Source organism: Rattus norvegicus, chromosome 9 (genome assembly GCF_021556685.1).
Source record: "Rattus norvegicus strain SHRSP/BbbUtx chromosome 9, alternate assembly SHRSP_T2T, whole genome shotgun sequence".
In the NCBI taxonomy this organism is placed as follows: Eukaryota; Metazoa; Chordata; class Mammalia; order Rodentia; family Muridae; genus Rattus; species Rattus norvegicus.
The window spans coordinates 70,527,485-70,543,874 of record NC_141542.1 but is presented as its reverse complement, the minus strand read 5'-3'; the positions used below and the strand labels follow the sequence as shown (position 1 = coordinate 70,543,874).

Below are 16,390 nucleotides of genomic sequence, written 5' to 3'. Positions count from 1 at the left end.
TTTGTATATGAAGGGCTGTGGGACAGCCTAAGCTCTGGGAGCAGATGGAGACAGGAAGGATCCTGTCCCAGGCTGCTCTACGATCCCTGTGCCCTATGCACTCCTGGCGGGTCCCTCTTCAGACAGTTAGTAGAGTAAAAGTGGGGTCTCACCTGTGGACTTAGGAGTGAGAGCACTCCTGGGAGACCAGCTCTCTCCAGGCAGGATTTTGGTACAGAGGGCTGTAGGACAGTCTTGGCTCTAGAGTGTCAGGCATTTTCTTAATTAGTGATTGATAAGAAAGGGTCCAGCCCATTGTAGGCGGGGCCATCCCTGGACTGGTGGTCCTGTGTCCTATAAGGAAGCAGACTGAGCAAGTCATGGTAAGCAAGCCAGTAAGCAGCATCCTTCCATGGCTTCTGCATCAGCTCCTGCCTCCAGTGTCCTGGCCTGTTTGAGTTCCTGTCCTAGCTTTCTCCAGTGATTAACAATGATACACAAGTATAAGTCAAGTAGCCCCACTTCAATCCCAAGTTGCTTTGGTCATGCAGTTTCATTTTTAGCAATAGAAACCCTAACTAAGACAATAAATAACATATAGAAAATGAGTGTTGATGAAGATCTTAAGAGTTTAGAACTCTGGAGTGCTGCTGGTATGAATAGAAGATATGAGACTATTATGGAAAACTATGGCTGTTTCTTAAAATATTAAATGTACCATGTTCCCACAATTCTACTTCTGGATCACTCCCCTGGAGATAAAAACAGTGATTTAAATACGTGTGTATATGTCTGTGTTCACAGCAGCAGTATTTATAATAGCCACAGGTGGAAACACACTCATAAATGAACAAATCATGGTATATATGAACACAGTATTCAGCTTTAAGAATGAAGGGAATCTGAGCCATGGTTACAATGTGAACCTTATAAACATTATGTAAATTGAAATAATCCAGACACAATATACAAAATATCTGAAGATTCCACTTAGTTAAAGCACACAGAAGTAGTAGAGATCATAGACAGAACAAAGAGTTCCAGGGACACAGGGGGAGGACGAACAAGATATTTTCTTGTTGTTAGAGACAGTTTCAGTTGCCACATGTAAATGTTCTGGCGTTAGATGATATTGCTGCTTGCTCTTCTGTCCACCTGTCTGTCTGTCCGTCCATCTGTCCATCTGTGTATTTCAGAGCCTGGTTTTGCTGCTCTTCTAAAATGCCCTGACAAAGTAATTTATGGGAGGGAGAGCTGATCTTAGCTCACAGTTCAAGGGGCATCTCTTTCATGGTCGCAAGAGCTTACGGTGCCTGATCGTATTGTGTCCACAGTCAGGGAGCAGAACAACGAATGCTGGCGCTCAGCTCACTTTCTCTGCTCAGCCCAAGGCCAGCACAACCTTAGAATGGCTCCTCTCCTAGGTAGTGTGGGCCTTTCTACTTCAGTTGATCCAATCTAGACAACCCCTCACAGACGTGCAGGAGGCTGATCTAATCTGCATAATCCCTGACAAACAGGCCCAAGGCTTATCTCCTAGGCAACTCTAGATCTTTACAAGAGTAACTGTGCACTTAATGAATGCCACAAAACTGGGCGGTTGAGAACAGCTGCAAGGGTAAATTTTGCCACAATAAAAGCATTAAGTAGAAGAGACAGGTAAAGATCATGAAACAGTGAAGACTGAGAATAAGTGGACAAAACAAAGAAAATTAAAAAAAAAATTAAACTATCATACTTCAGTCAAATGGGATAAGGAATCGTCCTTGCCTGTCACAGAAAGCCTGACATGTTATTTTTGCTCAAAGCGTACATATTTCAGTTCTGTATTTATCCCTCACCTTTCCCTGGAACAAAAATGAAACCATTTATTTTGAATTTTCAGAGGTTTTTTTGTTTTTCGTTTTCTAGAATTCCAGATCAGATAGATTTTAAGCCATCTCTAGGACCCTGTAGTTAGTAAAACTTTTTTTTTTTTTTTTTTTTTTTTTGCCTTGGATTCCCAGTCTGGACTCCATCATAAGGAGCTATCAGAGGAATTATGGTAAATGAAGTTCTAGGATGTTTGGATTTTGGGGGTTGTTTGTTTGTTTGGTTGGTTTTGGTTTTAGTTTGAGTTTTAGAGTTTGCTTTCAAAGATAGGTGAGGTGATTCCCACCAGTATGTCTCGGGATGTGAGGTTACAGGAGTGGAAAAACCTGAGCCCAGATTCCTCAGGGTTAACAGAGCTCTCAATACTGTTTTCTAATAAGTCGTGTGAGCACACACCTGCTTTATTATCTCTTGATTATGTCGTGTTCTCCATGGTCATCGTTATCTTTGGGCAGTTTACTGAAGGCAGTCAGGGTAGAGTCCTCTGGACGAGGAGGAACTGTATCTAACAATGCACCTATTATTTAGTCAAACACAATGTGCCAGCTGTTCTGTGAAGTGCGTTTCTGCTATTTCAGTGAATCCTCACACCCTTCTGTGATAAATTGCCTTATTATATTAACTCCCCGTTACAGGTAAGAAATTTGAATCTCAGAATTCTAGTAAGACACTCCAAATCCCACAGCTGGTGTGGTTGGGAGAAGTGGGGTTCAATCCCGAATCTCATCAATGCCGCGTTTTCATCTTCTCCGTGTTCCGTCTAATTTATAGGAACAGTAGTTATAGTTACCTCACAAGTAAGAAACAATTGGTGACAATAAAAATCTGAGCATGACTTTTGTGCAAATATCCTACTAATAATCATAGCTCCTCAATTACACATTGCTTTAGGCTCCTTTTCTTTTTTAATTGAGTATAAACTTCTTAGCTCTAGTAAACAAGCTGTTGTGCATTCAGGATGGGGCACTTCCTGTCCTGTGTCAAAAGTGCAGCTCTGTCCCCGATGAGATTCAGAGACTATTTCTTTATTGTGAGTCAGGTGCAAATAACAGGAAAACTCGGCCCCTGCCCCACTTGGCAAAAGAGCAGGTATTTCTAAAAAAAGAGTGCTGTGATTAAATGGACATTTTCCCGTGTTATGAGCAGGCAGAGAGCAGGCTATAGCATGGAATTCGAAGCAGTCACAATATCTGCAGACGCCCAGAGACAGGTCTAGCCAGGGACTTTCCCCAAACTCTGAGCCACAATCTGGTTTTCACCCACAGTTGCTGTTCATCCCTACCCAAGACAGTGCAAAACCACTGAGCCACACGTTATCCAAGGGACATCTAGGCAGCAGACAGTGCTGAAACGGAAGGGAATCAAAGTGAATCAGTTTGCAAAGTCTTCATTCTTGTCTTTTGAACAGACCTGAACTTGGCTTTTTCACTTTCATACAACTCAGTAATAAACACTATACGTGAAATAAATCTTCTAAAGGGTGGCACATAATGAAAATAATTTATGGGTCCTACTCTCCAAAGAAAATTTCAACTCTGTATAGTAAGAAATATTGAAATCCTGGTCCAGAGTGTCTTTCCCGCCTCAGACCATTTATGTTCCCAGATGAAGACACACACAGCCTTTATACTTTAATCTGCCTAAGGCAGCACAGTAGCTGGGCGGCTGCCTCCCCTCCATGCTGTTAGACTCTACTTGCCCATCAACAGCCCCAAGTTACCACTTACTATTTACTATTTTCCATCTCAGCTGCTCTTAACCAATGGCCAGCTCTCCCTCTGGGCCACGTTCTCTTGGCCCTTAGCCCATGACAGCTCTCCTTCTCTCTCCTGCATGTTTTCCTTCCGTGACAGCTATTCCTTCCCCTTACTCTCCTCATAGGCCTCTCTGACCCAAGCCCTCAAAATCTAAACCCCATCTATGTCTCTTCTGCCCGGCTGTTGACTGTTGGCATCTTTATTCACCAATCACAACTGACTGGGAACTGGGTCACAGGGGCTACTAATATCTTCCCTTTTTCTCAAGTCACTGTGAAAATGGTTAAAAAATTAATTTGAATATGAAGAGAAGCACTCTTAGTACTTGAATACATGCACGCACACACTAACTCTCTCTCTCTCTCTCTCTCTCTCTCTCTCACACACACACACACACACACACACACACACACACACACACATGCACATTCACTCATGCAATGCAGGTGCACGGGAGCATGGACTTGGTTTACTCGGTCCCTTACTCGGTCCCTCTGCTAAATTATGTCGTGCTTCTTCTGTTTGCAGAGCTCACACGTGTTTTAACCGCCTGGATCTCCCTCCATACCCTTCCTTTTCCATGCTTTATGAAAAACTCTTGACAGCAGTTGAAGAGACCAGTACCTTCGGACTCGAGTGACCCAGAAGCACGATGCTCAGTGCTTTACGGACAGGCAGTTCCAGAAGCCGGCCTCCCATAGAGTGACCCAGCATTGGTAGTCTCGGAGCCTTGGCTTTCATTACGACAAACTGAGCGCTGCTCTCTGGGAACACATGCTCCTGTGTTTGGGGACTGGCTGTGAGTTCTTTTGGAAGGATTGGGGTGAGCTTGGTGCCCATGGAACAACCCAACAGTCTTTCAATCAACAGTTCTTGACTGCCAAACCTTTCCCATTTGTCCCCATGTTCCGAGAAAAAGATGAACCTGCACACGATCAACTCCATGGTGACTTTTAGGGACTCCGGAGAATCTTTCAACTCTCCCGTAAACACACTTCAAGCCAAACTGGCAGCACTGACCCAATCTCTAAATTTGCGCAAGTGAAAGAATATCATTAAAAAATATATATATTTCCTGGAAGTACATTTGTTTAAGCCCTAAGTTATAGCAGAATATTTATTTCTTGCTTATGAGTGCCTGCATGGTGTGCACAACAGGTTTCAACCTTCACAGGACAAGTGTGAACAACGAAACCAAGTCAGTATGTGATAACTTTAAAGATTTGCGATAAGGTGGTCTGTGACAATGTATATGCAAGTGGTCTGTGTGTAGTTATGGCCGAAGACAAACTTATTCAACGAATTACTAATGACAGATTTTATGCTTTATAATGCATGAAAACAATTTAAAAATATCTAGCAATTAATCACAAGCATATCAGGAAAATGTACACAGTGAGTTCTGTTCATTTTTTATAGGTTCATTATATTTCTGTTCTTTAAGATGTATATAAGGACCTACCTACCATATTGTATGTACCACCTCGCCGTCTTCATGTTCCACGCCTCCTCGGGCATCTTGGTAGTATGTACCCTTTAAAGCACGCTCAAGAGAACTAAAAGGGCCTTTTATTTTTCTAAAGGTTTAAAAAAAATTCCCCAAAATATTTTGCACTGAACGTACCAAAGGTGAAGGGACACTACAATATGACTAACAGCAGCTCCATCCGTTGATTACTACAATAGAAGTAGCTTTTAAATCAGACTTCCTTCACAGTTGCCATGTCAACCACTGCAAGGACTGTGCATCTAAGTAATAATTTTGTAAGACTCACTATATGTGATAGATGATATGCATTTATTTAAAATGCATTAGATTCTCTTCCATCCATCAACTACTTTACAGGATGGCGTTTATTACAGATATTTCGTATTCCCCCTCACTGCTTCTTATTTGTACTGCGTCATTAAACACTGAGCTTGGTTAGAGAGCCATCAGCAATGCCGGAGAGATCAGCTCTCTTTCGTAGAAGAGTTCCACTTTCCCTCATCAATGACGATACCATATATGGAAACTCTCAGTACTATATTTCTAAGCCTGCATTTTCACTGATGCATAATTTTCTTATTAATATCAAGAAAAAATTTTTGTATGGTCTCTCAGAAACTACATGTCATCACTGACAGGTCTTCTTAGTTTGATAAAAGGATTCCCTTCATTTTGATTGCTTTGGGGACTGGTCCATGCTGTTGTTTTGTTCCTTGATTTGTGACCATAACTAATCAGACACGCAGTACAGTGGAGTGGAATCGAGGTGGGGAAAACCATTGGCTTAACATTTAGTTTTCCAGCCTGAGGGGTTACAGGCATTATGCTAATATTGCTTTGAGAATCTCGTTTTTAGGTATCATAGACTTCCTGTTGTGGGATGTGGGTGACTTTATATTTTATACGGGTTATATGCACAGTCCTCACAGGTGTTTTGTAAGAACAGTTACTCTCTTGTTAGTGAAGCTGTGTTTACTGTTGGGACCCTCAAGAGAAATGACAGTCATGTTGTGTTACTGTATTAAAGATAAGTCCTGGGTGTGGGAAAATGTTCCAGGAGGAAACAAATTACAGAAACCTGGAAAAGATATATGGAATATTTATTTGTATACCATAATTGGGCCAGAAAAAAAAAAGAATGACTAAAATTTTTTGACTGGAATTATTAGTTTGTACTTATTTGTCATGAATACAAGTATATATTTAATTTTTTCAAACTGCTTTCACTCGTTTGTATTTTTTCATCATAAGGAAAAAAGAGCATGCTAATGCATTTTTAAAATCACATTTTGCTGCATCAGAGCATTCCCTAAGAGTTTTCACAAGGGCTCGTGAAGAGAAAGCTGCCTTTCTTTCAAAATTACACGTATAGGCCACGTTAATGCTCATCTGGTTTGAGACACTTTGCCACCATATGCCGTATTACTAGGCAAAAGAGATTCCAAATAAAATGTACCTATTTAACTATTTCGAACGAACACTGTTTGCTGTTGATGCTAAGGCAGCCAACTTCTCAAACAACAGCTTTAAATGTATCCAGAGGACCTAGTCCTGTTTGGCACTGTTCTCAGAATTGGGAATTATCAAAATTGTAGCTAGCGTATTAGAAAACTGTGATAGCCCATTCTTCTTCATGGGTAAGACAAAGCCAGACAATAATATCTCTATAACAGTTAAATAACACATCCACAGAATAAATCAGCGGTTACTGTACTCTACGATTAGAAATATTCATAAATATGCTTTTCTGGACTGTGAACCTTGATAACTTGGCTCTTTGGTTTTGTTTTAAGAGATTTATACATGATCTACTAATGATGTAGAAGTCAGTTCCGATACACCGTGTATGTGTGTCATCTTTCAGAGCAGAGGCACACTGTTGGCATTCCCTCCACACCAGTTACTGCTTTTGATGATGGAGCTACAAGACTCTGAGTCTGGCCTTCAGAAAGATGCTCACAGTCTACTCGAGGGGACATCAAGATTCCAAAAGCATTTAACATGAAAGGTCTACAGTTAGTGAATGGAGAATAGCCTATACATCCCAAAGGCTTGGTTACACCCTCATGTATATGAAACTGTACGTGCTTTTTCTGCTGGTAACTACAAGAGTGTCATAGACTATCAATGCTGGTAAGTCTCAGACCCAAAATGCAGCCATACAATAAGTGTTCAAAGTTTGTAAGACAGGGACTGAACTGTGAAGGAGCAACACGAGGATTTTCAAATTATCAAAGAAATGCCAAAATGAAATCTGGAGATTTCCTTCAGCCTCTGCACTGCAACCTACATTCTATTTTTAGTGTAAAATATCACAGTTCCTGGGATCACAACATTTTTCTTGTGCACAAAATGAACGGAAGTCATAGTTTTCTAGGATATGTCATATTTATAATTTAGTGGCCATTTTGTACTAAGTAAATATAAAAGCCATTATTGAACTAGAGAGGGAATGCCGTGTGCAAAATGAAAGTGTAGCACTTCCAGACACTCTTATTAAATTAAACTCTAGTCTTAAAAAAGGGTGATGGCTGAGATCTATTCACCACTTCCTGGATGACAATGGCCTGCAAAGGTGGGGACTGTGGGGGACTATGCTTAGCACGGAGGAGGAGTTGTACAGTGCTTGCAGGGCATTCTCTTTTGGTTCTCAGTGCTCGGTTGGGGAGAAGTATCCAGTCCTCCCTGGGCTCAGGCTGATTTCATGAGTAGCTGGTGATATGATTCATACTTTGTTGTCAAGATCCTCTTTAGTCTCAAGAGATATGAAAACTAATATTTGTATCAATAGACTCAACTTTCCAATGCATTGGTTTTTCAAACTCTTACCTTCTTAAACACTCTTGGAATGTGGCACTCCTGGAGAGGGCTCGGAGAAAGGAGCACATTCATGGAAATGGCTTCTCGCAGATGCATTGTTTCCATTTACTGCCTGTGGGAGGAATTTAAGACAAATCTGATTGTGATCGGGTGGATTTGCCCAGCACAGGAATTTGGCCCCCTTGGGGATTATGTAGAAGCAAGCATATGAAAAGGCACCAACCAGAGGCCTGGCTTTCATTATTAATTTTTGATAACCCTGAGTCTTCAGAGGCATGGCAAGCTGAACCCCAGTGATATGGAGGGACCACAACAGCTTGTTTCTCTTTCTGTCTTCCTGATATTTGTTCAAATGGCCTTTAGGCCCTTTTTGCACGCAGCTATTTCTAACAAGGCATACATTTTATAATGAAGAGTCTAGAATTTTATTCAATTTAACTTCATTCAGGAAATTCCAGGGGCAGGAAATGAGGCCATTTTATCATTAAAAGGCATCACCAACCCCATAAAAGCAACATGCAATTGAAGAGTCCTGCCCAACTTCCCAGCTACATTGAGATTTGGGCCAGCTGTTGAGTGGTATCCTGAATCAGCTACCCTACTTCCACAGGACTTGACTTAATATTAATGGGAATGTTCCTTGGAAACATATTCCAGTTGCCAGAATTTATTAGTGCCGTAGTTCTGTTGCATTTCCAGGTAATTTGTCTAGCACAGAAGCAAAGGAATGCCAGAGACATTAAAGGTTTCTGAGCTGTTATTTAAGGTCAATCATTACCATTAAAGGGGTAATTAGAAAAAAAAAAGTAGAAAAGTAGATGCCTGGCAGTTGTATCACCCTGGTAATGAGATTCAGGAGTAACAGCTCTGTTCAAGGAACTGGTATTGTGGGAATAATGATTGTGTTTGCCATATCACAGCAATCTGACTTAGGAGTGAACGAAGGCACATTTGCAATCAGAATAGCTAAGGGAACAATAAAACAATGGTACAAACATCATCAGACTTAGACCTTGCCAGTGGGGGTAGGAGCGTGTTCCATTTTGGTTTCTGAGGTTTGAGAACAATGCATTTGTGTATAGTGAAGGCACTGATTGGCCATCTACCTGGTGGGAAATACCCTTGTTGTATGACTTCAGTTGGCTAGTATTTCCTGTATTACAAAATGTCATTTAGTCCCAAAGTTTTAAGGCTAACCATAGCTCAATCAGGAAACTCAACAATTTGCATTAAATTATAGTTTTAAAAAAACTTGAAAGTTATTGTTGCCACTACCAGTCACTATTTGTGAAATAAAAAGTGATCTTATTTCACCATACTTATTTTCATAGTTGACATTAGCATAGCTTTTGAGATATTCAAATACTATCTAATGTTGATTTAAACATTCCCTATTGATCTGGAAAGCAAAAATCCTAAGTGTGAGATTACTACATTACAAAAGGAGGCCTAGCAAGTGTTTCATATTGAAGAAGTTAATCAAGACAGCAGACATGTTGGCTTAGATTTTGATCTTCAAGGTACTTTATTCTCATTTCATGATCAAACAGCTCAACAGAACAGGAGGGCTCTAGCTGTATCTGATTTTTATGTCTAGTGATCTTGGGCAGGTGATATCTTCATATCAAATCTTCTTTTAAGATATTGCAACCCTGAGGGGTGTTGGTAGGTATGTTGTATGATTCAAACTGAATCAACTATTACTGGTGTAAGAATTCATCAGTAAATTCGGGTAATTATCACCTTCTGTGAAAAGAAACACCTTGGAAGGGTGAACCAGGGAATACACAGAACAGAATGTTCTTTAGGACCCTAATGCCCTAAAAGATGTAATTACAGCTTATTTTTCTTTGAGTGATAGCATAAGTAAGATATGAGAGCTGTTAGCACATCAGAAAGTGCATAAGATTATGTTTTTATAATAGGGATGCAGGCATTCCAAAAAAAAAAAAATGAATAAAGACACATGCATCTCTCTTGCCTCTTACTGAAGTATTAATCTAATTTTATAATAATGCTTACTTTTTAATCTTAAGGCTCTGTAAAAAAACATTTTATTTCTAAGATTTCAGTAGAGTACAGTGGTGCATTTTTTAAGCCTTTCCACTTCTCTTCACCAGCTCCACCCACTCATTCCATCCACTATACCATAGCGCAGTTGATAGGTACACTTCTGATTTTGTTGAGTTGATTCAAGCTTTGTATTTATTCGGTGTAACTTTTAGTAACCAATAATAATGGGAGGTATTTGCTATTAGAAGTAAGATTACACAGCCCTCATTTTATCGTACATTTACATTTTTTAAGGCACAAATTTGTTGATAGGCATCCTAGAAGCGCTTCGTGAGTGGTGTTACACGGCACTGAGGACTGGATTATGGGCCAGTTGTTCATTTTCTGGGAAGTCTGTATTCTTATTCTCACCTGAGCCTCCGACTCTTGTGTTGTATTTTTTATGATTATGAAATGCTTTGACGGAAAGATATTTTAATGTGTACAATTTGTTTTATTTTCATACTGATCTCTATTTTTGTTTAAAACCATGTTACATCATGAAATCACTTAATCAAAAATAAATCTTTTAAAAAATGAATTATGACTTTTCTGTTATAGTTTGGGGGAAGAATAAGCTCGGGAACATGACTAGGAATGAAATCCTTGGGATTAGTACTCAGCTCTGCAGGTGTGTTAACTTCCCCTTTCGTTGTACGTATAACCAGGAATCTATTTTGTTTACAGTTACAAGGATATTTTACTCCCAAGGGTGCCTCAATGGACATTACAGGAATAAATTAATGCAAATGAGTAATTTAACTCATGTAAGCTGAGTTTATTTGTTAAGTTATATTGAATCTTTAATTCATAATCATATGAACATCACCTCTACTATGACCACTCATATCAATTTAATATGAGAGTCATGTATTTATATCTAGGGAAGGCAGATGGGAAAAATATCTGAGTATGAGCAACAGAGACTAACACCTTTAAAATATTTTGTTGCATCAGATCCTGGCTATATGAAATCCTGACCTTGAAAATCCATTGATTTATAAAGAGAAACTCAAAGATCTAAATGTTGGTGTGGTAGTTCTAAATTTTTTACCTATCAGGTGGATCAATCCACCATGTCCACGGGTTGCATTTGCCTTTATAGGTCGAGTCTGGATCCCTCGATTTAGTAAATTAATTCTTTCTATTTGACTTATTTGTGATGTAAATGAACTGTTCAAATAAAGAAAATGCTAGTAGGACACAGCAGTAATAAGAGAAGCTGAGCAAAGGAGAAAAGTGAATATGCTGGCCATCAACCAGTAACAAAGGAAAGGTAGCTTTATAGTATGAGGCTGGCAGGCAGTCACTGATGTTTGTATTTGAGAATGATCTCTTTACTAGGGTCTTTCTGAAAACCAGCTAGTGTTACTTTCAGGGTCCTTGCAAAGGTGACATGAATCTTGAGTTGTTATTAAACTCGTTAGTTGATAATCTAGTCGACGAGAGCAGTTAAAACAGAAGAGCCCACTATAACTTTGGACTGTCACTAAAAGACGGGACAGACATAGCATACTGACTTCTTCCCTGCCGTAGTGTCCATGCTATACACTTGGACTTCACTGTGGTTTTGTCTTGATAAAGTTAACCACTTTGTCATATAAAACTTAATATAAAACTTAAACCCAATATTTGTAACAGCCACTATCTACCACCCCAGGAAATAAATATACCACACTGTTGTGGGGTTGTTTGTTTGGCTGGTTGGTTGGTTGGGTGTTTTGCTTGTCTTTAAGCCAGAAAGCGTTCCCACTCTTTGTGAAGGGATAAAGGTTTTCTTTTCATACTTTCTTTTCCTTATTCATAAATGTTCACCTATTATTGACTTAACTTTTTCTGATAGAAACTTCCCTTCTGTTATGTTTGTCAATCAAGTAAAAATTTGAAATCACAGAACAAACTGACTTGAGAGCACCAGATAGAGTCCTCCTTGCTGGAAACACTTAACACTCACTCTATCTGCCAGATATTTAAAAATCCTCACACAGTCTTCTCAAAGATGCTCAGGCACTACGCTTGTCACTTGGGACGTGGTAGTGCCTTTCCAGAGGCTCGTCGGGGCAGCATGCATCTTTTCCATACTTTATAATAGTGCAATGCAGTGCCCTCTCACTATACAAAACCCTTAGGGTGCTAATTCACATCTCGGTAGGTATGGCTGACAAATCCATGTTCTTCAATGCTGTCACTGCATTGTCAACCCCCCAGTCTTTTGTGCTCACTCAAAGTTAAATCCTGAGGTCAAGGCCGTAAAGGTCTGCCTCTCCTTACTGACATTTTCATCCCAGTTTCCAAGTCAGTGTTTCCAAATGGCTTCCTCACGTATCCTTGGTTTGGGTTCCTCTTGTCTGCCCTTCCCTCATGTCCCAGTCTCCACTCATTTAACCCTTCCCCACCCTCAATATTCCTTCCTCTGCTTTCCTATTGCAAGTGCTCTGCTATTTCCAAACCCACGGTGACCTCGTTCCCTCGCCTATGGCCTCTTTCTTGCTGCCATATCTCTACAGACATTCCAAGTTAAATGCATAGATTTTGGACTCAAAACTATGATGCACTCATGCAAGAGACACCAGCTTCTTTGGCTCCGGGACACAGAGAAACAAAACTGGAACTGAGTTGGTGTCTCCCACCTGGTGGTTAGCTTTGACAGCACTGCAAGGCACTATGCAGGCAGCTGGAGGAGAAACGGCATTGACATCATGGTCTTAACCAGCTGTGGACTTTGCACAGTAGTGCAGCCTTTGAATCCAGTACTCAGGAGGCAGAGGCAAGTGGACCCGTGCATTTGAGGCTAGCCTCGTCTATAGAGTAAGTTCCAGGACAGCCAGGCTACATACACTGAGAAGCCCTGTGCCAAAGAAATAGACGGACAGACAAACAGAAGTAGAACTTGTAATATTTGATTAAAGGAATTATCACGAATGAGGTTACTGACATTAAATAGATGTCCCAGAAGACTTCTTAACTTCTTTAGTGTAAGGACATAGCTAAAAGAGACCCTTGTGTGTGATGAAGCTGGCCTAGTTTTATTTGGGCTTGCTAGTTTATGGGACTTTAAGAAGTCAACTTTTGTCGTTTATAAGCTACAGAGTCTGTGAGACTCTGTTATGGAAACCCAAATGGATTGCGTTACCAAAAGAAACCAAAATGTTTCATATGTCTCTTTCTTCCTAAGATCCATCTTTATTGTAGGGCCAGCCAATTCCAGGAAGAGGAACCCAGGCAATTAAAAAAAAAAAAAAAAACAAAAAAAAAAAAAAACCCTTAAAGCAAAGCAGATTTGAATTTCGAATAAAAACAGCATAGGTCTTTGAAAAAATTATCTGGGTGTTTTGCCTACATGTATCTTTATGCACCACTTGGTTGCATAGGTCAGAAGAACATATCAGATCACTTAAAACCAGAGTTACAGATGGCTGCGAGCTACCACGTGGATGCTGGGAACTGAAAGCAGGTCCTCTGCAGAATCAGCAAATGCTCTTAACCACTGGGCCATCTCTCCTGCCCCACATGCATGTCCTTTATTGATGGGTCAATAAAATTAGAAGAATCAAAAATAAGATGGTGAGGCTTAACAAAGATTGGGCAGTTCTTGTTTCTGTCTGTCTTCAGGGCATGAGAATTGAAGAGAAATTTCAAGTAATAAAATGCCAGAAGGGAATAGTGTGTGAGGCAGGATTCCAGAACAAGGTTGACCCACAATAGCATCTCTCTGAGATGGTGCAAGCGAAAATGGAAAAGAACTACAAATACCCTTTAGGGGCTGGTTCTTTCAGAATGAAAGATTCCAACTCTTCTTCTGAATACTATATGAGCTGCTTTTAGCTGTGGACTAAGGGACTAATCATCAATTAGGGCTAACTTTTATCTTCCTTAATGCCAGAGGATCTTCCATGAAGGAAATGCAGTAGTGGAAAGTTCTCTCTGCCTCTCACAGTTAACTTCTGCCTCATTTATTGTTCACTAATTGGTGCACATAGCACCCGGAGTATTAGAGGCACACATCAATCCAGTAAAGAGCCACCCTTGATTTTACCAGGTCTTTGCTTGGCTACTATGTGCTCTGGGCTATGCACCCACTGACTTGAGAGTATTGTCTGTAAAATAATTCTCGTATTATTACTGGCTTTTGGAGCCAAAATGTTTGGTTTGTTTTTGCTCGTGTGCCACTAGCCCCTATGTTGTATCACGCATAACAATGTTTCAGGGCAAATGAAGAGATCATGTTGGCCCCGGCTCAGAACTCCAGCCGGAATGGTTATAGTGAGGTGGGCCCAGAGGATGTACGCCTTTTCTAACCTGCTGCACAGCTGAGGTGGACACGTTCACCTCATGGGAAAATCAACAGGCCAAGAGAGTTTCCCCGAAGGATTCAAGAGCCCAGTAGCCAGAGCTGGGGCAGTCTGAACAGAACAGCCAATGAGATAGCTCGGATCTGAGGTCCACATGGTGGAAGGAGACAGCTGACTCTATAAGATTTCCTCTGACCTTCACATGCATGTCAGATGTGTCTAAGTACATACACATGATTTTAAAAATGGGAAAAGTGAATAAAATGTAATTTAAGTTTTTAAAATTATAACAAGTAATTATCAAGTAAGTAAATACCTATAACTCCATACTGACAAATGACTGAATAATCAATAAACCAGGAGTTTCTTATGCAGAAAAATCTCATTTAATATATGTACAGAATTTATACTGGCCTCAAGTGTGGGATTCTTATAATGATTTCCTTTCAGTGAGAACAGCAAACAAGGGAGAAAAGTTAATTTCACAGTGAAGAATGCAATTTCTGCCTAAGCAACTAGGCAAGGCCAAGAGTCACAGGGCACATGGATCATGTGCCTTTGATGTGATGTGACAACAATAGCCGTCTTCTCTGATAGAGAGGCTCATTATGAGAAATACTTTATCAATGCTCTCCAAAACCATCCAGGTCGTCAAAATCAAGAAGAAGCTAAGAAACGGTTTCTTAGATAAGAGGAGTCTAAAGGACATCTTAAATAAATAACACATAGCAATCAGGATAGGTCCTTGGGAAATATAACAAAATCTGAGTGAAGCATTTACTTCAACTCATAATGTATCAGTGTTGCTTTATGAGTTATAATTAATGTGTCAGCCTATGTTAGTATGGGAGCCGAGTATGAGCTCTTGGGAACTCTGCACTACTGTCTCAACTTTTCTGTAAATATGACGCCATTTAAGAAATAAAGTATATTGAGGATACACAGCTTCATTCATATAGAAAAATTAGAACTCAAGCAGACTGATAAGTTATTTCTCGGCAGGTAAAATAAACCAGTTCAAGCCAGATTAGATTACATTGAGTGCAGGTTTATTGGGAAGGTGCTCTTTGTGAGTTCACTGGCCCCAGGGAAGGAGTCCAGGGAAGTCACCAAGGGAAGGGAAGAGAGAGGCGACCAGAAGAGAGAGAGAGAGAAAGAAAGAAAGAAAGAAAGAAAGAAAGAAAGAAAGAAAGAAAGAAAGAAAGAGAGGAAGGAAGGAAGGAAGGAAGAAGGAAGAAAAAGAAAGAGCATGCGCAGTGGGATGGGGAGAGGGGGACCAAAATATGTTGGGTTAATAGACTAGAGTCTGTAGGGGAAGGGCAGCCCAGCCTCCAGTTGGAAAGTTCAGGGTTGGGGGCAGGGTAGGCCAGGTAGGGCCTGAGGGATGCTGGGAGAACCTGGAGGCCAGGTGTGGTTTGGTATGTAAAATATGCACCTCAGCCTCTTGTCCCGGGGTCTGAAACCAAACACAAGACTGTGTGACAAAGCCAGCAAATCAGTGTAATGGTGATTGTCACAAGGTGGCCACAGGCCAGTCCTAGCGTATAATTAAACAGCAACTATGAAAATGAACACAATTTGGACACAGTTCCCTGGCTTTGAGCCCAAGCATCACAGAGAGAACAGTAGGAGTAAAGGTAACTGTGTGAATGCTGACCAACGGGAAGAGTGTCCGATATGGAAACCACTTTTGCTCTATGCAATGTATTATGCTACGAAGAGTAATTCTGATATTTTTATTAAAAGCAAATCATTGGGTTGTTGTTGTTTTTCTTTTCTTTTCTAAGAAACAGTAGATCTAAGAATGGCTAGAGTTCAGTTGATAGAGTGCTTTCCTTGCACGCATAAGACTCGGGTTCAGTCCCTGACAATGCATAAAGCAGTCACAGTGGCACACGCCTATCATCTGGGGAGACAGGACAGGCAGGAGGACCAGGAGTTCAAAGTCATTTATATAGAGAATTTAAGAGCAGCTTGAGCTGCATGGTACATGGAAGATTTAAGGAAAAAAAAAAAAAAACTTGAAGCAAGAGAATTACAAATTAATGCAAAACACGTCAGCAAGAGAACCTAATTCACCAAACAGAAGAGTCTCCAAGCCACTTCTGATGATGCTGTGCCTGCAATGG

General features: G+C 40.4%; 1 protein-coding gene across 5 annotated transcripts in view; it reads left to right on the top strand.

Moving 5' to 3' along the window:
- Window positions 1-10,510, top strand: part of Hecw2 (HECT, C2 and WW domain containing E3 ubiquitin protein ligase 2) — a 398,421-nt gene extending 387,911 nt beyond the window's left edge. For 4 of the 5 annotated variants that reach the window (XM_087566111.1, XM_087566110.1, XM_087566112.1 and 1 more), the window contains one exon: window positions 4,137-10,510. In XM_087566111.1, the coding sequence (XP_087422237.1) occupies window positions 4,137-4,248 (112 nt within the window). In that variant the 3' untranslated portion in view covers window positions 4,249-10,510. 5 annotated transcript variants of the gene reach the window in all.
- Window positions 10,511-16,390: the final 5,880 nt, after the last annotated feature.